We start from the raw sequence: 23,651 nt of genomic DNA on the forward strand, positions 1-23,651 counted from the left end.
GTTGTTGTGATTTGTCTTTGTTTCTCATTTCCCAAACTTGTTTTATTTGGCAATAAATGAAAGTGAGTTTTTGCCAAGTCAAGTCTATTTTGTCCATGCCCAGTAAACGGTAAGTGGTGATTTCCCTGTCTTTACCTCAACACATGGGCTTTTCCATCTTAATTTTTACCCCCATCCACTTGAGCAAAGGGAATGAGAGAGAAGGTGGGTGGGCATCTGGCAGCCAGCCAGAGTCAACCCCTCCATAGACAGTTTCTTAAAGTTGGAAGGAAATAACTCCTAAACTAAGCAAACTTCAAATAACTGCTTGTAAACAGGTTCCTTGGAGTCATGTTTCTCTGGAGAATTTATGATCCTCAGCAAATCACTACCTCTGCTCGGCAATTCCTATTTCTGTAAAAAGAAAAAATGAAATGACAGTGAAAAGCATATGGATCAATGTAGGAGAGAGACCAACAATAAAGTTATTGTGTTGTAATGACTTATGACTCAACAAAACATGGACTTGGACAGTGACACAAGAATGTGGAAACTATAATTTTTCTATTCCAGAACCTGCATGCAGACACAAGTGATAAATAGAGGCATTAATAAAAGCAAATATTTTACCCAGTGTTTTTTGAATCTCATCTTTGTCTGGTGTCAACTCTCCCCTTGTGTCCAATAACACTTCAGCAGCTTTTTTCAGTTTTTCTACAGCAATTTGGTGGTTAGACACTTGTCCCTGAAGAACCTGTAAAATTCCACTATTATCAGTTATGCTTTTCAGTACAGTTGATATTTACATAAGCAAGGCTTGAGATATGTCACAGAACCTAAACTTAGTGCTGGGAATAAACTAACTCAATTTGTGACCTCACCTTAAGAAAAATCCTGACTGGTGGTTATGGCTGCTGTTAACCTTCTGGCCCTTGTTTTAGTTCATTCACCATCTTTTTTACCTTATGTTTTAGAATACTTGTCTGACTCAACTTATTTCTTGCATGTTACTTCAAATGTGTATTTTGTTTAATTGTTTCTAAAGACCCCTTGTACAGACTACATTATAAACATATTTTTCAACTCAGCATCTAAGAACAATTCAGATGGAAAAGCGCACAATCAACAGCAGCAGTTACACATTCACCACCAGTGGTATCGACAAAGGATCAGGCTGATACTGTAGAGTAAACAGGAATAGCTTGAAATAAGATAATTGCCTTCACAGTCAGGAACCCCTGAAACAGTGCGGCTGAATTTTGCCTAGGTTTGTCCATCTAACCAAGGAACACATGTTCAGAGACTAGCCCAGCCATGATTTGCTCCAGAGACAATGAAGACAAGAAGGCTGAATCAGCTTCTAGTGGCTTTGTCTCTCCAGTGTGTAAGAGTACTTGAGGGCAATTAGTCTTTAAATTATTTCTGGCCACTGTCCCAGTGTTTGTTTTGATTCACTTGAACTTTACAGAAGTCTAAAGTGAAAGGATTTCTCATTTATTTTTTGATATTCATTGATACTCAATGAATATATGAATCAAAAGATAATCCTATGTGCCCTGCCAGCACAAAGAAGTCATGTCAGTGCATTCAGCACCGGTACCCAGAGCATAAGACTGTGCCAGAGCACAGTACCTCATCTTGCTGACCCATTTGACACAATGAGTCTGAGAGATCTGAAGAGGCTTAGGCTAGTACTTGTGCAGAAAGAAAAAGAATAAAAAAGAAACAACAAAAAAAGAAAGAAAAAAAAGATGTACCAGAAAACCTTGTATGCTAACAGAAGGCAAGCAAGCTGATGCCAGAGGCAGTGAAGAATACTCTGAAGAACAGTTAATCCCCATAAAAAGATTAGACCTCACCATGCTGCCAAGGTCTGTGTGTAGCTGGATTATCAGCTGCATGCGTTGGCTACAAGGGACAGCTTTAACTTGCAACACCTGACTTCCTCAAAATACTCTTTGTTTTGCTTCCATTAATTGGCTTTCTTTCTTCAGCCTCCTGTTTTTTCTCTTCCTTTGAATCTTTTGACATTTTGTACTCTCTTCCTTCTTCCCAACTCATATTCATTGAGCGCTCTTTTGTGTGGCAAGTAATCCATGTAGACATTTCATAAAAAGAACCCTAGTACTCACTCCTTTTGTATTACTTCCATGAAAATTTGCATTATAGAGAATATAATTCATTTTGGCATAAGGAACAAAAAGTTTAAATGAAGCTTCAAATTGTAATTGGTTTTATTCCTACTCTTCTTGTGCTCGGAAGCACAAATGTACCTAAAACATTCAATAGTTAGGAGTTCACAATCTACACTTTTACTTTCGTTGTCTTAAACACAGCTGTGATTTGACTCCTTTTGCTGTCATGCACCAAAGTGTTAGGCATCTCCAGCAGCCAATTTGAAAGATACCATAGGTAAAGGTTGATGTAAGGGAAATGGTTAAAGCTGTACTTTCCAAAAGTTATTGACTATCATTTTTCAATAGTAAGTGTGTCTGACCTGCACTGATACTTCACCAAGCACAGACAAAGCAGTGAGGAAGTGCCTGACCAACGGTCTTGCTCACTGAAAAACAAATAATCTTGCATTTTATTTATAGTATAGGTGATTGAATGTGTTTATGAAAATATAACAGTCAGTTCAAAGATGACAGACCGCATGAAACTTTATATAACTCACCTTATACTTCTAAAGCCTCCTCCAAATTTACACTTTATACAGATAGCCAGAGTTTTACCTTCACAAGCTCTATCACTAACTTGTCTTGCTGATACTTGGATTCACATAAAGTCATGAGTTACATCCTCAGTGGGGAAAAATAAAAAATATCATTTTTCTATGCAGTACAAATTATGTTAAATTCACTCTCTGCTGGGCGTTTAGCACTAGGTGCAACTGAAACAGGCAAACAAGACTACTCAGATCACACTGTTCACCTGGTATTATCCCTTTCATAATGAAGTAACACGCAAACGTGAACAGAAAAAAAATCAAGAGTCACAGACAACCATCAAAAGGACTTCTCTATCTGGAACCCAATCCAAGCCTTATTCTGATAGCAAACCATAAGCACTAAATCCTTTCTTAGTTCAAAAACTTTCCAGATTTCACCCTATCTTAGCAAAGTGATAGAAAACACATCTTGCAGTCACCACTGCTAATGGCATCTTGGTACCCCATTTTTTTTCACCCAGCGCTTTTCGGATATTGCTCTGGACAGCCAAAATTCAGAACCATAGAAGCTGTATGCCCACATGCAAGGCAACAATTAGGCCTGCAGCCACTTGAATTATATTAGATTATCCTGTTTTTCAGACAAAAAGCAGCTCCTTTTAGGACAAAAGTACTGCTGCATTTTACAGCTTTTCACCTTGGTTTCTTCGAGTTGTCTTTGGAGATTTTTGGGATCCACTGCAATTGGCTCTGATAGTTGTTTGTTCACAGCTATTTCAGAGGCTTGGAGACCTGACAAAAGTCCAGATGAGGCATCTTCATAATGCTGGTATTTATCCACCAGATCTTTAAGGTTATTTCCAAGGATGCTACACTAAAATAGTAGAAAAGAAACAAGCAAATACGCAGGCATTAAACTGTGTGCTGCATACCAACCTCAAAGTCATACATTCCTTCCTGTAATACTGCATCATTTTTTCCTGCCATCACTTCACTGTCTAACTGATTTCTGAACTAAGACATGACAGCTGGACAGGCTATGCAGGTCTTACCAGTTTGTGCTCCTAAAGGGTGATTTAGGATCAAATAAGTGATGCAGGTGGGAAACTGGAATCTTACTTGCTGTACTAGAATAAGAAAAGCTTCAAGAATAATTTTTGATTCAGCAATATAAAGATTCTTTATCAGAACACTGGCACCAAAAATGTAGACAGCTAATGGAAAGTAGAAATGTAGAAAGCCAGTGGAAGCTAGAAATTATTATGAAAAATCAGAAGAGATGTGTATATTCATTAAAATACAAACAGTGGAGTACTGTTTTCATAACTACCTTACCTGCATAGTGAATCCAAAGTGATATGGTTGGCTATTGTACATACACTTTGTTTTTATTCACTTAAAAATGTCATCCGAACAAGATCCTATTAGTCCTATATGTTAGGATGCCCCAAAATGTTTACAGCAAATTGTCATATTAAAAAGTCAGTGAAACTCTTTCAGACTTTCTGGAGATGGTTTCACAAGCAAAATCTGGTTGTAGCAAGTCATAATATTTATAAATAGTTATGTTAAATATTTATATCCTGAACCTTCCAGGCACTGTATGGTACTTGGTCTCCATCTGGTGGGCAGACATAGAACATTCTTATTTATATAACGAGTTAACCAAGAACTGACTTTAAGATTCCTTCAACATATAAGCCTATGAAATCATGTCTCACACATGTGCAAATACATAAATATAAAAGTAAAAGCAATCTAAGTATTTATTAAAAGCAAGAAGCTTTTACAAAAGGCAAAAAAGGTTACTACAAATTCATTTACAACTCAGAAGATCTCACTAATTTTGGACAATCTCACTTTTTAGAATTCTGTCCTTAAAGACTCCACAGATCTACTTTGTTCTGCATATTTATTGTCAAATATTTAAAAAAGCATGTCTATTATAACTCTTCTAAATGTATACATGGGAAGGATAGAATTTGGAAAATTGACAAATCAAGCCGCTGGCATGGGATTTTTATGTGCATAAAAATAAGCTCTCTGAAAATTTTGTTATGAAATCTTTACATTCACACTCAAACTAATTAAATAAACCAACTGGAAGAAATCGAGCATGCCAATGCAATTGTCAGTTTAGCTTCCCTGTTCATACCAGTTAAGTGGGAAAAGGAAAATGTGCTTTTGTAAAAGAAGAGCTGCCTTGACAAACCGAGAACAAATGTTTTACACTGCTTTTTTAATCAAGCAAATACATGGCTTTATAGAATTTACATTTCTGAGCATGAAAACATTAAAGAGATAAAAATTTCCAGACAAAGATGGCCACTGTTGCAGATCAACACTGTACCAGTGGATATTAAAGCTCTACTGAGGAGTTTGAACCTATGACCTTAGAAAATTATGAAATAGCACATTCAAGGGCTACTGACAGCAACTCTCTCTTCAGTGGTTCAATTAATAATTATCTCAGAAGTTTACAGTTCTGGGATATTATCAATATTGAACAACACTGTTGGTTTTTTGAAAACAGCTGGAAATTTGGCATGTGAGACTAGCTGGTGATGTTTGTCTAGTTCTATCAGACAGATTCCATACATGAACCTGGCACAGAGAGCTAGATTATCTTCCCTCTCTGAGGTACCTAGAGGATTTTGCACTGCTAATTACTCATTAGTTAGACACTAATCTGAGATTGTTAAGGATAAAATGTTTACTTGGCAGAGCAGTGGAAAAGAACTGCTGTCCTCAAATCACTAAGTTCTTTCATGCCTAGTGCTGACAACAAAGGTCACATTGGGACAAAATATTTCAGGATACAAATTAAAATCTAAACTTCACCTGTTATTTTTGTCATAGTCTCTCTCTTTTTACACTCATTAGTAGGGAGACAAGTAAATAAGCAGCTGTGGGAAATATTGCAAGTAACATAAAGAAACATTATACATGTGAAAGTATTACAATTTCTTTCCACCCCAAAACATAACCCAAGACATTCTGAGCTGCCACAGTCTCAGAGGCTGTTTAAGGCTGGAAAGAACAATGAACTCTGGTCTCATTTCTTCTTTATAACACAAAGTAGAAAGTATCATCCATTCAGACCATTAATAGTCTGACACTTGACTAAAGTAGATCTTCTAGAAAACCATCTTGCTCTAACTTCAAGAAACAGAGAATTTACAACTTTCCCACAGCGTTTGTTTCATCAGCTAGCTCCTGTCTACACAAGTTGCTAAATCAATTACAATAGTCATTCCTATTCAGTATAAATAAAACTTACCTTAGTATAGAGAGATTTGAAGCGATCTGAAGCTCTATCCAGTTTATTTTGCACTTCAGCATATGTAGCCGAGGTATCGATACCATCTTTGTCAACCTTCACACCATCTCTTTTGCTACATGACCTCGCAGCATCCAAAACTCTTTGCCCAGAAATTGTAATATAGCGTAAATCACCTTTGTGAGATATAACATCTTCTGAAAAACTCTTCTGCCTTTTCAGTTTGACCATAATACCACTGAAGTCAGAAGCCCCTGCCTCCAAATTGTCAAGTTCTTGTTCTGCCTGCTGCAGCCAGGTTTCAAATTCACTATAGTCTGCATCAAATTTCTCCAGTTCTTCTCTTAGAGAATGGGTCAATTTCATTTTTCGTTCAGATTCGGCCAAAGCAGTCTCATACTGAGCCTTCAGCTCTTTCATGTTCCTCTGCATCTTGTCTTTTTCTTCAGGGGTGAGGTAGTGCCCTTGTTTCTCAAGCAGTGCCTGAGCAGACTGAGTTGCTACTATGATCGCCTGCTGCTGTGAAATAATTTTCTCATGTTGAGCCTACAAATAAAAGAAGAATAAATTAGAACCAGCACCTTCTCACATGGTTCCTTATAAAAGGACACGTAAAACAATCAAAATGATAAAAGACGTTTCTGATTTTCATATTATTTATTTAAAAACCCCACATTTTCTCAGTAATTTAAGTGAAAGTGTGACTCTTAGTCATCATATTTCTGTGCAGTCAAAAAATTTTACAAAACATTCAGCGGTAATTTTTGCCAGATGTACAGGCCATGACCATATGGAAAAGTTCAAGTATCATTGCAACTTCAGCAGTACCTGGATGTATTTATCACACAAGCTTTTTCCCCTGTACTTCTCAAAGACAACTCTGTAGAGCAAAACTAGACACTATCAATCTCTTTACATTTTTTCCTAATAAAATTAAATTGCTTATTACTAAGTATTTATGGTAGTGTGCTTAGTGTAACCAAAATTTTCCTAATTCTCTGTCTCAAAATGGGATTTCACAAATAAAACATTCAAAGGTAGGCAACTTTCCAAATCAAAACTCTCCATGTCCCATTACTTATATTATAGCTACCATTACAGATAAGCAAACCTAAAGGAGTGAAAGCATCAAACATAGTACAGATACTTTCTTCGTACACTCAGTGAACAAAAATTATTACTTGGGTTCTAAAATTTCATTTTTCAAAATCAAGAGCCATGATTTTTAACAAATAAAGTTAGTCATAAAACAGATACAGTTGACATTAAAAATCAAGACACAATCTGTGCATGTAAATTTTTCAATCCCATAAAAAAATTTAAGTCCAGGAACTAGTACTGTATTCCAAATGAAAAACATATTTCAAATATATTCTTTCAAAAAATTCTTCATTCTTGAAGGTCTTCTACTCCCATGAAAATTAGCTATGTAAAATAAACAGTATGTTTTTCTTCCATGAGTACAGTGATCAATTATTCTGTAGGCACTAGGTGCAGAAATGACTGTCAAAAAAGTAGAAGTAAAAATATCATGTACGCAAAACCCAATAACCTTATTTTCTTAAGTTGCTTTTGGGCTTTTGGGTTTTGGGTTTTTTTAATAAAAAAGAAAATCCAAAATACTGTCAGCTACAAGCATAATAATTTTCTTTAAGGTGTCAATCAGCTCACACCTAAAGGTTCTCGGTTTCTCAGCTGTAAGTCAGCAAACACCATAAAACTGAGCTCTTATTACTTTAAATGCTTCCAATTATCTTACCAGGAAAATTTATTTTTAAAATGCTGCGCCGTAATTTTATGTAACTCACCTTTCTGAAGCATTCAAACACTGCTTTGTCCATGTGTTAAAGTTGTAGGGAATGAAAACTATAATTTCAGTAAACTATTATCTGCAGCAATTTGCAATCAGTATTCACAGGGGTCTAAAGGAGGATGAATCATTTGGGTATTGCAAAGATTTTTGAAGAAGTCACACAAAGGGTATGAATTCATATTGCTATGTTTTGCATTTTATTTGCCTGCATCAATTCCTCACGACAAAAAATAATAATAGACTCACCACAAAGATTCTACATTTACCTTGCAGAATGTGTCCTTTCTCTTATTTTGCATGAAACAACTATAGTAACAGCAAAAAAGTGACAAATGTGCAATAGATTCTAACTACTGAAATTCCTACCACTGTGTATTACTGTCTTCCTAGTGCCTGTTCCAAAGCCTATGACAGAAAGGATGAGATTGAGTTTATTATGTTGAATAAGGAGTGATACACTTAGCACCTAAATGTTGAATAAACCCAGTAACAATACCTTGACTTTCTGATACTGCTGGTTCAGATTATCATCTGTGCTTTTTACTAGTCCATCCACCCGAGTTTCAATGTCTTGCTGCATTTCCAGCAGATTACCATTGACATCATCCTCCTCTCCTTCCAAAACTTTCACATCTCCTTCTTCAAAGTGTGTTCCATTCTGTTCTATTACTTGCTTAAATTTCCGGCCATGCTCTGCTTCTTTATCCACATTTGATAACCAATCCAAAAGATTTTCTATTGTATTTTTACTTTCTTCCAGCTGTTCTATGGCTGCAACCTACATAGAAATTTCACAGTTTCAATTTAGGAATCTTCTTTAAGGATCACAAAATATCAAATAAATATACAAATAAACCATTTAAAATGCATTAACATCAAAGAAAATTTTTGATTAATATTGAGGTTGCTGTTCATTTTATAAGAGAATAAACCAACAGTTTATTAGTTACCCAAACGATATATAATATTAACCTTTACACAATTTATCAATATATATTGGGATTGCTTGGACACATTTTGGAATCAAAAGGGCTGCAGGGGTGGCTTCTCTGAGAAGCTGTCAGAAGCTTCCTTCATGTCTGACAGACCCAATGCCAACCGGCTCCAACATGGACCCACCACTTGCTAAGGCCAAGCCCATCAGCAATGGTGATAGCAACTCTGGGATCACATAGTAAAAGGGTAAAAAAAAAATGCATGCAAAACAGCAGCCTGAAGAGAGGGGTGAGAATATATGAGAGGAACAGCTCAGCAGACACCAAGGTCAGTGCAGAAGGAGAGGCAGAAGGTGCTCCAGGTGCCAGAGCTGAGATTCCCCTGCAGCCCATGGTGCAGCCCATGGTGAGGCAGCTGTGCCCCTGCAGCCCAAGGAGGACCAGGGGATGCAGAGATCCACCTGCAGCCCCGGGAGGACCCCACTCCAGAGCATGTGAGGAGGCTGTGACCCTGTGGGAACCCCACACTCAAGCAGGCTCATGGCACAACTTGTGCCCATGGGGTCATTCCACATACTGGAACAGTGTGCCTGAAGGACTGCACTCTGTGGAAGGGTGTTGCTTTCCCAACAGTTAATATTCCCTACCACCATCCCTCTGCTTCACCTTTCCCACAACCACACTCCCCAATACTCCTATTGAGATGTTTTCTGTTAACTTGCACTCCTCTCTTTATTTACTACTTGTTATCCATTCCCTAGCCACAGGTTCCCATACCCATACTGTTACTGATATACCATTCCCCTTTCCCCAGACCTTTAAGTAAAAGAGGGGGGAAGGGAAAGCACACGCCCCCAACCCCCCCCCCCCCCACCCCCCCCCCCCCCCCCCCCCCCCCCCCCCCCCCCCCCCCCCCCCCCCCAATTTGAAATTGCAAAATTTTAACTTTGTTTGAAACCCCAACAGAAGCAACTGCCAGAGCCTGTGCCTGCATTCACCACCATGGTGCCCAGCACCCAACACCTATCATCCTGCCACCCTCTGGATGCTCCCGGTACCACCAGCAGTGAATGCTTGAACTGCACCACAGCCCAAGGAGAACTGTGCTGCTTCAACCTCACCACTGCCCATGAGAGCATCCATTCCAGCATCCAGAGAGAAAATCCTCTGAAAGATTTTAGGACTTATGGGGATATTGGGCTGTGGGTACTTCTGATCATTGTCATTGTTTTGTGTATGTTTGGTTGTTTGGGACGTTGGGTTTTGGGATCCCCGGGGGAGGCCTTTTTGTTTGACACAGAAAGGAGGAGTTGTGGTGGCCGGTGAACATACATTACAAGGGACAGAGAGTTCTCAGTAAGACAAGTGCCTAGTACCACAGGAGCCACTTGGTGTTGGGGTGGCCAAGGGGGCTTCTCCCGGGATGCATTGTTCTGTTGTGTTAATCTACCCCAGTTTGAATTCCCCGGTTGGCTGGCAGCCTCTACCACCCTCGTCACGCCCCCAGAACTTCCCCATTGGTCCCCATTCCCTAGTCCTGCCTTTTCCCCGCCCCCAGACAAAACCGTGAGTTTTGGGCTCATGTTCCTATTTGCCTCTGCACCCTTCGGCAGTGTAGCAGCAATAAATGCTCCTGCTGGAAGGCACGCAAATGCCCTTCTCGCCTCTTTGCTACCGACTGTAACACTGAACCCACCCGTGCTTCTGGGGGTGCACATGGGACCCCACAGAGCCGGGCAGGGACAGTATTAGAAGAGATCACACTGGAGCCCATGGAAAGGACTCACATTGGAGAAGTTCATGGAGGACTGTCTCCTGTGTGAGGGAAGAGTGTGAGGAATCCTTCCCTTGAGAAAGAAGGAGAGGCAGAGACAATGTGTGATGAACTGACTGCAACCCACATTCCCCATCCTCCTGCACCAGTGGGAATGAGGGAGAGAACTCCAGAGCTGAGTTCAGGAACAAAGGAGGGGTGGATTTAGTTTTTATTTCTCATTATCCTATTCTGATTTGATTGGTAATAAATTAACTTCCCCAAGTCAAGCCTGTTTAGCCTGTGACAGCAACTGCCCTTACCTTAACTTACAAGCTTTCATTAAATTTTCTCTTCCCTGTCCAGCTGAGGAAGGGAGTGATGGAATGGCTTTTTGGCACCTAGACAAGGTCAACCCACCACACAACAGTAAGCTGCACGACTAATACCATACGACATGAAAAAGGTTTGAATAAAGGTATGGAATGGTTGCCTAAAAACCTTTTCTGTTTCCTGCTTAATTGCTGTTGTCATAGCTTTATCCAGTTCTTTTTTGGACTCTTCTGCCTTCTGGCTAAGGAGCAAACACTTTGTCTTAGCTTCATTCAGTTTCTGTTCCAGAACAGTCTTGTCTTCTTGTGACAACTTTTCTCCATTCTCTTTCAGGAAGGTTTCAGTATTTTTCACAATCTCTGCCAGTGTCTGGGCACTTGTTCTCATGTCTTTTTGTATCTCCTTTTGAGAAAAAAGAAAGAAAATAGGAGCAAGTAAATTATTCATGAGATTTGTCCAATTAACTTTATTGGAAGTATCTCTCTTCTAGAGATAAGCACCACACTGGTCCTTTCCAGCTGCACATGACACATGGTAGACAACAATTAAAATCAAAGACATCAACATCTGACAATGTTGTTGCAGCTCAATCTGTCTTTTTTTCTTTTTTTAATTGCAAATCTGTTTGCTTACAGTCCTATTCAGACTGAGGCCACTTTTTTCCCTTTAACAGTTCAAATATTGCATTTCCGTGTACACAGAAGAACATAAATCTTATTTTTTAGAAATCAAGAGTTAAGTAAATCTGCTGTAGTGCAGTTAGTAAAGTGAGTCTCCTGACAAATTCTGGTCCATTTCTATCCTGAGATAAAGCTGCTGAAAATAAGGCAATTGAATAGAAATCAGAAAATTGTAATCATCTTTCCCGGGTGAAAGTTTTCCTATGTATTTTTTGGGTTTCTTCAGGCCAGAAATGGCATGCAAATATTTTTTTTCTTCAGTTGTAATCAATCATAATGTTTCAGTCTCTCAAGAATGTTTACATCCATTGAATTTCATAGAGGACAGATATTTAGTTTTAATTTACCCAAAGCAATTTTCCTAGTCTGCCTCCCAATTATCTGAGAGGAGCTTTAATTCAACAATTACACTGCTGAATACATTCACCCAGCTACTGAAAAAATGACATTTTTCACCTTTTTATGCAGTGTAACAATATTGGACCTGCAAGACAGAACATTTGATTCTCATTCTAGACTAAAGATTTTGCAGCAATTATAGAATATAGCAGCTAAAACTGCAGCTCATTTTAACACTTCAGGAAGTACATTAGAAAGATTTTCCTGGGGACCCTGTATCAAGAAAAGGACCCCGTATCTGACCCCTCTGTGCTCCCTTTCAAACAGCACACTGAGGATGAAAGCTCTGACTTGATCTATAAAAGACCATTTTTAACCCCCATTCCCTCCTAAGACACACTTTTCAATGGCAATTCCAAGAAATCAGTCAGAAAATAACAACTAGTCTGCTAGGCAGTCACAAACAGCTGGTGGAAAAAAAAATGAGGCATATGCTGTATCAGTTCTTCACTCCCCATGAATACCCCATTTAGGCCATAAATCCTTAAGACAGGTAAGGGATATTAAAAGCTACCCCAGGGGTGTCTGTATGACTGACTGACTCTAAAAACAACTTTGACGAACTAGATATATTACTTCAAAGGTAAGTGAAGCAAGACAAGATGAATAAGGAAATTTCTCCTTTTACAGATTACTAAACCTGACTTGGAGCTCTACAGTATAGTAAACTAGTACTAGGAGAAAGAGGAAGAAGAAGAGTACCAAGCCCCTCAGTCCTTTAACTCCCATAAACTTGCTGTCAGTCGGGACAGACTAAAAGTTTATAGATGACTGGATACAGCTAAGAGCAAGGAAAGCAAACAAACAGAAGGGGGTTTGCTACATGAGGACACCAAAGAGATTGCAAGAAACACTAATAAGAAACAGAATTCAAAACAAAACAAGAGTGAGACAATGGAAAGCCTCAGGCAAGAGAAAACCCTGCAGCTAAATTTTTTCAAAGTACTGTGAACAGGAATAAACACTTCCTGATACCAGCTAAAAAGCTGGCTACATTATTTTAGCATAATAAACATGCATTTTATCACATTCAACAGGAACAATCTCAAGCTAATATATTAACAAAATTCATGCCTACTTCAAGAGTGCTTCTTGAAATGTGTAGCACATACTCCCTATTCTAGTGTCTCCTTGTTTGGAAGTTTCTGTTCTCCCACTGGCACATACTGGAGTGTATTCACAGGCAGCAGTTTAAATGAATGCCACCAAGCCTTTACTTTTGGTAGGTCAAACAAATCTATTTTACTCTCCTCTCACATGACAAGCCTTGTTACTCAACAAAACAGTCTAGTCACTCTCCTCTGCACTCAGTCGTCTTTAACTCCTCTGACTAGAATTGTGCATACCTCCTGTTTGGTCTGGTATTGTTCCAGCTCAGCCTTGCTGTCTCCAATAACAAGAGACTCTTGCTGTCCAATGAGCCGATTTTCAGTCTGTGTAAGCAAATCACAGATTTCCTGCAGTTTCTCTTTGCATTCCTGCTGCCGCTCAGCCACAGCCTATATTAGAGCCAAGTACAATTGAACAATAAGACAAAAAGTCCTCACTTCAGGAACCAACACTCTAATAGATATTAGAAATTTTTGAACATCAATACTGCAAAGCATTAATTTTAAAAGTATGCTGTAAACATGATAGCAGTGGTACAAAGAGCAAGATGAATATACAGAAGTTATGGATAAACCTCAAATATGTTGTAAGTAAAAGAGACCATGTTTGATGGAACTGCCCAATAGAAGTCTGGCCATGCACATATGTGAAGGATGAAATCTCCAAACAACAGGAGTGAAAATCCCATCTCTTAACCGCTCTGAAACCTGTGATAAACACTATTAATTCTGAAAAAAAGGACATCAAAACAGAGGTTAGTTGTGAATGTGAGTTAGCTCTTTTCAGTATGCATAATATGTTACCTGAATAGAAACTGCAGACTTTTTAAGCAGTAGGAAAGAACAAAACATGCAAGCTCATTATTGTTACAAAGTCCTACAAAACTTATCTGTGCCTTTCCTTATACTCAATTTTATGCTTCTTTTACAAAATATAGTAGAAGAAATGTTCTTAGAATGGCAAAATAATACCAAGTCTCAGAATGCTAAAGCACTTTTAAGTTTTATTTACACGTAAACCAGGGGCTGAGGTGGCAACCCTGGAGTCTTAACAGTGCTTGCATTTAAAAGAAGAAGAGGTGCTGTATGCTGCAGCTCTTATCCGCCTCTTTTGACTCTACAAAGGCTGCTACGCCTGCAGCTGCAGCTGTGCCAGCTGAAGTAGTAGATGGCCCAACTTGGACGCACAGTTTTTCCAGTGCCCACACCTAGAACTGCAAGTATCTTGGCTGATTTACTCGTATGTTTGTCCTTCTAACCCATCTCAGTCAAAACAATCCATGGTACACGGATTTTAACAAATCTGGTTCTTGGACTACAAAGATCTAGAAAAAACGTCACATAAGTAGACGAGCTGGCAAATTAAAGGAAAATAAAATCTTCAGCAAGACCAAAGTGTTATGCAATGGTATAGCAAATTCAGTGATCAATATAGCTCAGATCAATCACTGATATAGCTGCTGAAGAAACAACACTTGTGAGAAACCTCAAGTCAATTTCTCTCATTGCTAGAAGGAGCAGACCTGTGTCTGTTCATAATTTCATATGCTGTTTCTGTGAGTTTCCTCAGCTTCCCACCAAGGAAAGACAAAAATTCACCAAACTTGATCAATATCATCTTTGTAGAACTATGAATGTATCTGTAGTAAAAAGGGAAAAGATAGAAATATGCTCAATATTGCATGCTGGTATTAAAATTCCTCATCCGTAGACAGAAATATTCAGCACACATTTACACAGAAAGGCAAACCTTCTGATCACCCAGCTCTTGCACTGCCTGTAACTGAGTCTCTAAACTTTCCACTTGAGAAGTTATTGCTTCCTGTGCTTCCTGAAAAGATTTCTGGGTGGTATTTAAGAGCCTCAGCAGCTGTTTGCTCTGATTAGGAGAAAGATCTTCAGCATGTTCAGAAATGAAGAACTGAACATCAAATGCAGTGGACTCCAGTTGCATTTTCTTACAGCTGAGCTCTGCAGCACTGTTCTGTAAATGAAGTGAAGGGAATTACTAGCAACAAAGAAAAACTGAGTACCAATAAACCACAAGTATCCCTACCATCTCTTCTTAGCCCCTATTGCAAAATACTTTTGGTAGCCAGTTTAGCCATGGAAAATCAAAACTCAGAATCATTCTGACACATTCAGGTATGACATTAGAACTTGTGCATGGTTTGCCTCAGGACAGCTTGTATCCAAGTAATAAAAAACGCACGTCTCTATTTCTTTGCTCTCTCATGGATGTCTGAAAACTGACTGTCTAAAAACTTCAACTCTAAAGGATTTATGGCAGGTTAGGTATAACATTTCTAGGTTCTAGGTCTGAAGATATAGAAATGTTAAAATATTTACTTGAAATCATTCCTATTCTTAACTCTACAGCAAAAATGTCACCATTTCTAGCAATGTGGCAAATTCTGCCAATAGCTACATCCTGTGGAGCCCCTATGACCATACCATGTCTCTGGAACTCTAAGCACATTAAAAAAACTAAAATTATTTTTATTATTCATACATATGGAAGCATACGAACATTACTAAAAATTTGCTCTGCTTTGTTTTCCATTACTCATTTTATGGGGTGTGTAATGAAGAGGCTTTTTATCTTTTCCCATCTTGTATTCTCACATGTAATTGCTTTGGAAGGCAATTAAACTTCAGTAAAGGTTCTGAACCCTGTGCATAAAGACCCAATTTTAATCACGGAAATATCTGTATTATAAATTAGATTTCTAAAAGGCTCAGTTTTATTGCAACAATATAAGTAGAACCAATAGCTTTCTCAGTAATCCTAACTTTATCAACATTTTTTGCAAGTGAAAAAGCAAATCAACAAGATTTTATTACTGGATTATCAAGTAGTTGCCTTCTTAAGTAATTACTTCTGGTCATCTCTTTAAGCAGTAGAGGTTATTGAGAAGGAATAACAAACATAGCTAATAATTAATAATAAGGAGCAACATTTGCCAAAAGCATCAACACCTGCCATAAAGAGCACTTACTTTAAACAGCTGTAAACTTTTCTTCACCTCTTCTATATCAGTAGTATTCTTTGTGAAGTCATGCATGATTTTACTGTTCTCTGTGATCCAGTCTGAAAATCTGTGCAGTTGGTTTAAAAGTTGCTGGTGTAATCCTGCAAGCTTAGACTAGAAAGGGAAGTTGTATATTTATTTATGCTCCTGGAGTCTAGTCACATTTTCTACCATATCAAATTGAATGATACATGTATCTTTATACTAAGATAAAATAAAGAAAAAGAAAATTCCTTTATTTCAGCCCAATTACCTTGAAGAAAATTAAGGTAAAACCATATGCCGATAAAAACATACCATTTCCAAGTCAACAGCGCTGACTATTTGCTTTGCTCGTTTTGAAGATCTATCACAGACCACCAAAAATGCTTCCTGCAAAGAGTCACAGCTTATCTTTAGCTCTTTAAGTTTCTCTTCTGGAATATCCCTGTTACAAGACTTTAAGAACTCTTCTGCCAAGTTCATGTCCTTTTTTAGGATAATTGCAAAGGTAGCCAGTCCTGATTCAAATGACTACAAAGAGAACATATATAAAATGCATTAAGTTACTAAGAAAGACATTTAAATCTGAATTGCTTTAACTATATTTTAAATCTCTCTTTTAAAATCTAAGGGCTATTCCTACCACCCACCACTGAAGTACAAGCATAAAGAACAGTTTACTTACCTCTAGCTGTTCCAGTTCAGCTTTCAGTATTTCCAGGCTGTTACTAATAGGCTGCTGTTTATCTAGGTGGTTTCTCATGTCTTGAAGCACTGCCAAATGTTCTCGCATTTTCTCTGTTAACTTTAAACAATGCTGTACTCCATCAAACTGAAAATAAGTTTTAAAAATTAAAAAAAGATTTTCCAAACTGACTTGAAAATAAGCAATAAAAGTCCTTGGGTTTATTATGATTTATTTTAAATTTATAATCTGAGTTTTCAACCATTTTTCCAGTTCAATTATTCTGTCCAGCACATGGAAAGATCCATGCAATTCCTTTAACGAAGGACACTGAGCACATACCACTGTTGTTACTTACCATGCTAGTGGGGGTGTCTCCCACAACTGCTTCTTTTGTTTTGAAAACAGGCTCAGTAAAGCCTTTGGACAGGCTGTCTGTCTTCCCATGCTCCTGATCACTTTTCCAAGTAGTGGTTGTGTTATCTGCCAGTGTTTTTCCTTCATCAATTTCTGATCCAAGTTCTGATAGTTCTGTTGAGGAAAGAGAATAAAGCCCATCTCCTTTGCCTTTACCCTCATGTTCTGTAGTGGTACCAGCAACCTGTGAGCTCATAAGCAAACCATTTATCAGCTCCTCTAACTTGCTTGTACTTTCATCTCCAGGTGAGATTTGAAAAATTTCCATAAATTCAGTGGTAGCAAGCTTGGGAACAGGAGCTCTTACGTCTGTTTCACTCTTCCTTTCATCTGGATCAGCTGTCTTTTGCTTGCAGGATTCCTGCTTCAGAATATCATGAAGAAGATCAGGACTTCTGTAATCAGGCCAAAGCAGTGAAGGAGCATCACTTTCTTTGGGCTCTGTACACAGCGTGTTAACCATTAATGCAGTTCTAACAGCATTGCTTATTTGCTTCAGATTTGACCCACTAGACATTTCACTTGCAAGCTGGGTGCTTCTAACCATTTTAAGTAAATTTTGCATTAAAGTTCTGGTATCATAGTAACTTAGGGGTTCACCTTCCTGCTTGCAGTAAACATGTCCCATATTCAATTTCCTTTGCAATATATTCTGTAAGTCTTCCATTAGTGTGTCAGACACATCTGCTGATTGTGAAATACCTTCCTTTACTTGAAAATCTTTGCAGGGCCCCATTTCTTTTTGCAATGACTCCATGGACATTTGTTTTTTGAAACCATTTCCAAGGGAGGAAGTCTCACTGACCATGACATTTTCTCCCTTTGTGTTTTTCAGCATCTCATGTTCGTTCTGGGCACCATAATTCAAGTTATCCCCTATGCTACTCAGAATTGCAGAAGAAACATCAGTGGTATGGGTATGTCTCCCAGTAGGTAGCATGTCGCTTCCATCCCCTAATTCTTTGGCATCCTCAGTACTTCCTAAAGCATCTGGTTTTATGGGGGAGATTTCACTATCATTGCCGCTTTTGCTTTCTGGAATGTCTTTAAGAACATTGTCAGTATTTTGACAGTTAAGTCTCCCTGTTTCTTTAGTTATGTTAATCTCCTTTGGTTTTTCTGTATCAGGTGGGGGAAAAGTGTTAAATTCACTTGAATGCATTTCTTCCACATTTAGCAGAAAATCCTTTTCATTCTGTATACCCTCTTCCCCTCTTTCCATGTCCTCAAAACAGAATTCAGTTTTATCGAGTTCTGAATGGCCACCTTCTTTTATGCATGTTGTATGTTGTTTTAAAGAAGCAGAAATGTTAACATCTCTCTTAAATTCATCTGATCTTGCACCTTGAATGTCAAGAAAAGCTTGATCAACATTTACTTTTCCTTCACTTGCAACAGGAGTTTCTCTATCAGCTTTAATTACTGTTGCATCAAATATTGCCCCGAGGCTTTCCATCTGAATGGGACTATTACTTAACCCCATGACATCACATGCCTCCATAATATTTAGTCTATTTTTATTTTCTGTTAGATTTTCAAAACCTCTTTCTATTTGACCATGCTTCCAACTGGTGACTGGATGTACCGGGTCACTAAGTGAACTATTATCACTCAAATAAGGAATATCTGTAGGGATTTTATTGTGCATTTGGGATGAACTTTCCTTTAGTTGTTCCAGATAATTTAATACTTTTTCCTCTGCAAATAGTGCCTCTCTCTTTCTTTCCCCATGATTTGAATCTAACATTGGCATGGTATTACTGTCTTTATTCACACTATCAGTAAAGCATTCTGAGAGAAGTAAATTTGTCCAAGTACTTTCATCATCATCAGTAGCTTGCTGTAGGTAGGCTGTCACAGTGATGTCAGATTTCACAGTATCATCAAGAAGCTGAGATCCTGGAACCCTAAACTGTGTTTCATTACTCTCTTCACTCTTAGTGGATATCCATTTAGTGTCAAAGGTGTTTTCAGACTGAACGGGCTCAGGAGTATCTTGTGACATGTGTTTACTTTTTACAAAAGTCCCATAGTCATCTTCTGTTTCCTCCTGTCTATCTTCTTCACTTGTACATGAAAGACCAACACATCTTTCTTCAGAAACATTTGACATTGACTCACATTTTACTGAGGATAGTTTTCCATTTTCATGGTTAGACTGGAAATGCAAAGTATATCCTGTCTTGTGGTCTAAAGAATGGCAGCAGTCATCAATATTCTGATTATTTTCATTGCTCCTTTCTACATCTTCTACAGAAATTAACAGCTGGTCACCTTTACTTATACATTGATGATGTGAATAAAAAATATCCATTTCTTTTTCACTGTCAGAATCAGTGTCAGAGTCATCATAGCTATCATAATCCTCCTCATAATCTTCCTCCTGTGTACCTTCATATTCCTCCCCACACAGGTCACCTCCTGCTTTCATTTCAACTTCCTCATTCCTGTCTTGTACATCTCCTTCACACATATTCCATAAATAGCTCATGGCTCCTTCCTTTCTTCCTTCATTCTCAACAGTAACTGGTAACTCTTGCTCCTTCTCTCCAAAACTCCCCATTCTTTCCCTTTCCTCAGGGATTTTTTCCATAGTTTTGGCATTTGCAGAAGCTATAGTTATGGTCTCAGGTTGCCCTTTCACATTTGCACAAACATTCTCTCCAGCATTAGCTGCAAGTTCTTGAAAAGAGCTGGTCTCTTTTCTTAGGGTTATTCGTCCACCTCTCTCCTCCAGAAAACCTAATGGAACTGATCTTCCAGCCAGTTCTGGCTCCGGTTTATCATCATCCCCCAACTGCAAGGTATCAAACCCTTCATCACCTCGAGAAGTGTCAGAGGAATCATCATCATCATCATCATCATCAATTTGTGGAGTATCATAGACGTCACTGTCATCATCATCACCCTGAGGTGTTTCATAGGCATCATCATCATCACCATCATCCAACTGAGAGCTGTCCTCTTCAGAGGCCACCTCACCAAATTTATGCTGCAAGCAGTTACTCTCAAGCTGTGGGATGCCATCGCCCCCATCTATTGATGAGTCAGAACTACTGTCACACGGCACTAACTTGTGGAATACAAGATCACTTTCTTCTACTGTCAGTCTTTGTGCTGTGCTGTTGCTGTCCCCCAGAGGTGGTCCATCGTGCATGACAGTATCACCACCCAATGAAGGCCTATGGTGCATGTCTATGCTGTCTCCTAGACACAGTTTATTCCGAAAATCAGTACAATCCTCCAGGGATGGCCTTCCATGTATGCAGGGACAGCCCTCTAGGGATGGACCCCCATATTCCTGTAGAGGTTGCTCACCATATCCATTGTCTTCAAACTTTAGTGGGACACCACACTGACTAACCAATTCTTCTGGAAGTCTACATTCAGTGTCTGCACTGATGGATGAACCAAGACCTCTCTGAAAGTTATCTTTCTTGCTGCTGTCCTGTACCATTCTGCTACTGTCAGCTTGAAATATGTGAGGCCCATATTCTGTGCACCTTTCCAGCTCCCTCCATGTTTCATTATCTGACAAATCATTCACACTCAAGGAATTCTGTAACATTTTATCATTCCTGTTTTCATTATCCAGACTGTCTCCCACACAAATCTCTTTGTTTGCTGTTTCTGAAATAAGACATGTATTTGAGTCATTTGGAAGGTATCCTTCAATGTTTCCTAAATTTGTCTGCTGATTGTTATGCTTGAGTTCTGTCCACTCAGAAACTTCCAAAAAACCTCTGAGTTCATTTCTCTTTATGGAATTTTGAGTGCTACTTACTACATTTCTGAGTTCTGCAGGGATAGTTAACAAAATCTCCTGTGTATATTCTGATTGCTCAGTACCAAGAGTATTGCAAACATCTGGCCTACACACATGGAGATCTTCTTGTGAAGATACATAATTCCTTAAATCATCACATTGATTTACTTTCCTGTTATTACAAAAATTCTCAGCACCCGAAATATCACCCTGAACACTGTCTACTGATTTTAGGTTAATTCCTTTTGAGCTTACATATTTGTTACTAAGTTCCATTTCTGACACACCAGCATTGTACCCAGTCCTATCACCTTCCAGCAACATATTGATGACTTCTTGCAGTTGTCCATCATATAACAAAAGTCTCCCTCCAGTGTTGGCATCCATATAACTATTTACCATCAGGTAAGACATGAATAGTTTCTTAGCTTGATCTAGATTATGACATACATGGTCTTCTGTGCCAGAATCTTCATGTTCCTCCTCACAGTCATGACATACAGATGGCAGAAATTCATAAGTCGATAACCATTTTGCAGCATTTTTACAAGGAGACTTTAATTCTTCTACATTGGGCATTTTATCTGGTAAAGTCACATTGGTCAAAACAGATACAGTATTACTGTCTATTATCCCTGATTCTGCAGCCTTGTCAAGACTGATTATTTCACAAGTTTCTGGAATGTAAAGTGCAGCTATTTTCTTTCTATCAGTCAGTATTTTGAATGCCAGCTCATTTGTAATCATATCTTGGTGCAAAGAAGTTGATACAGGGAATATTTCACCAGTGTGAGGCCAAATTAGTCCCACAAAGCCTCTCTGTGCTTCTAATACCAGCAGAGCACTGGTAGATGATATTAAGTTGCATTGTACAGCTTCATCAACAGTCAGGCGTTGTCCTGAATTTTGACAAAGGATTCCACCAGTCTTAACCTGATGTGTGAGGATCCCACAGGCAGTGTCCTGATCTATCATTCCTTGTCTCATGGCCTCTTCCACAGTCATTCGCTTCCCTGAGTCAGGGTCAATGATTCCTCCAGACATTAACTGAGCACCCAGCAGCCTGAACATCGTTTCCCTGTCAATGAGCCCTTCATGGGCTGCCCTCAAAATAGTTACCCTCCTTCCACATTTCAACATAATTCTCCCTTTTTCTTGTGGTTTCACAGTTAGGAGTCTTAACCCTGTTGCTTCATGTATTATGCTTCTATGAACCATCTGTTCAAGGGAAATTTTCTCGGCACAGTTGGGGTCTATGAGATCTTTACATGTGTCTTTTCTTTCCAGGAGTTTTGCATATAAGGTTGGAGAAATGAGGTTTTTCTGGAAAGCATTCTGCAAAGACAGCTTTTCTCCAGTAGATGGCAAAATCAAATACCCACTTGAAAGCTGATTCTCAAGAATTTTAACAGCCAGAGGTTCTGAAATTAGACCTTGTTCTAAAGCTGAAACAACTGGAATATTTGCTAACGATGATTCTGACATAAGCTTCTTTGCATTACTTAATTCTTGCAGGTGCAACAGAATCTGCTCATCAATTAAGGCATGAGCTTCAGCTTCTTCCAAATCATAACACACTCCTAATTCTGGAGAAATTATTCCAGAAAGAATCAGCTGATTCTCAAGCAATCTAATTCCGGTGTCATAGTCAAGAAAACCTCTTAAAATAGACTGAAAGACTGAAATGACTTCTCCAGTTGTTTGGTCAATGACACCAGCAATGACTTTATTCACCTAAAAGGAAATATAAAAGAAAAGCTATCAGTATTTTTGGACTGTATATTTAAAATCTTCTTTGGACTTTGAACGCATGATAAGCATAAAAACATGTACTTACCAGGCCTGGAGGAATGTTGTGAATGTTAGCAGCTCAAATGCGCAAGTGATCTATGTCAGTCATTCAACAGCACACGATGTGATAAAAGATTTAAAACCAACATGCATCTGTGAATTGAAAACCTATGCTTTGCATACATAAACAGGGTTAGTGAAAGACAATAGAAGAAATTATTGCAGAGAGAGCAAATAGAACATATACCTGAAAGGCACATTTTCATGCTATAAATGTCTGTGAAAGGTTAGAATATTTGGAAACAGTATGTGATTCAACACAACCATGCTATTCATGTTTACAGCATACAGCATTTCTGTATATACACTCAACAATATGGAATCAGATACTCTAGCACCAAATATTGCATTTAGTTGGCATGGAAAGCATGAAGTCAGTTTGGCAACATTATCTGAACTCATTACACAGACTCTGCCTCTATATGTATATGAGAACACTCGCTTGCAAGATAATTTTTGAGAACTCCATATTTAAGTCTAATATCCATTAACAAATATATTCATAGTGTCTCAGAGCTAATTGTATTATGTCCTCCTGTTTTCATACCCAGAAAAATTTTAAGAAAAATGGAAAGTAGATCTCTTCCAGGACATTTCTGAGTGATATATGGGAGAGATTAACATGTTATTTTACAATGTCATTTTTGCAGCAGAAACGCAGACTTATCTAGCAGTCAAAGAATGGCTTTTAAGAGAAGAGTTAAGAGATGAATGAATTGCTTATCTTTCTTCATGCAAGGCACATATTATTAAGACTCTTCACAAAAGAAGTCTGATGAACAGAATGCTCATGTGCACAAGTAAGGTCACATACAGTATTTCATAGCAAATACACACCACCTTCAGTCAATTAAATACCAAGTTCCTTCCACACACTGTTAATTGCAGCTTCTGCTTTTGCTGATCATGTGTGGTTTGAAAACCATGCAGTAAATCTCAAGAGAGACTGAAAGCTAAGTTTCAATC

The 23,651-nt window shown here is 38.4% G+C and overlaps 1 protein-coding gene across 2 annotated transcripts in view; it reads right to left on the reverse strand.

Moving 5' to 3' along the window:
• The window catches only part of DST (dystonin), a 132,256-nt gene that overhangs the window by 91,913 nt on the left and 16,692 nt on the right, over positions 1-23,651 (reverse strand). For both annotated transcript variants that reach the window (XM_032104679.1, XM_032104678.1), the window contains 11 exons: positions 17,010-22,568; positions 16,652-16,798; positions 16,282-16,497; positions 15,952-16,098; positions 14,703-14,936; positions 13,190-13,342; positions 10,933-11,166; positions 8,240-8,521; positions 5,931-6,476; positions 3,348-3,524; positions 610-733 (listed from right to left, as the gene is read on the reverse strand). In XM_032104679.1, coding sequence (XP_031960570.1) covers positions 610-733; positions 3,348-3,524; positions 5,931-6,476; positions 8,240-8,521; positions 10,933-11,166; positions 13,190-13,342; positions 14,703-14,936; positions 15,952-16,098; positions 16,282-16,497; positions 16,652-16,798; positions 17,010-22,568 — 7,819 coding nt within the window. The remainder of the gene's footprint in view (positions 1-609; positions 734-3,347; positions 3,525-5,930; positions 6,477-8,239; positions 8,522-10,932; positions 11,167-13,189; positions 13,343-14,702; positions 14,937-15,951; positions 16,099-16,281; positions 16,498-16,651; positions 16,799-17,009; positions 22,569-23,651) is intronic.

Source organism: Corvus moneduloides, chromosome 3 (genome assembly GCF_009650955.1).
Source record: "Corvus moneduloides isolate bCorMon1 chromosome 3, bCorMon1.pri, whole genome shotgun sequence".
NCBI lineage: Eukaryota > Metazoa > Chordata > Aves > Passeriformes > Corvidae > Corvus > Corvus moneduloides.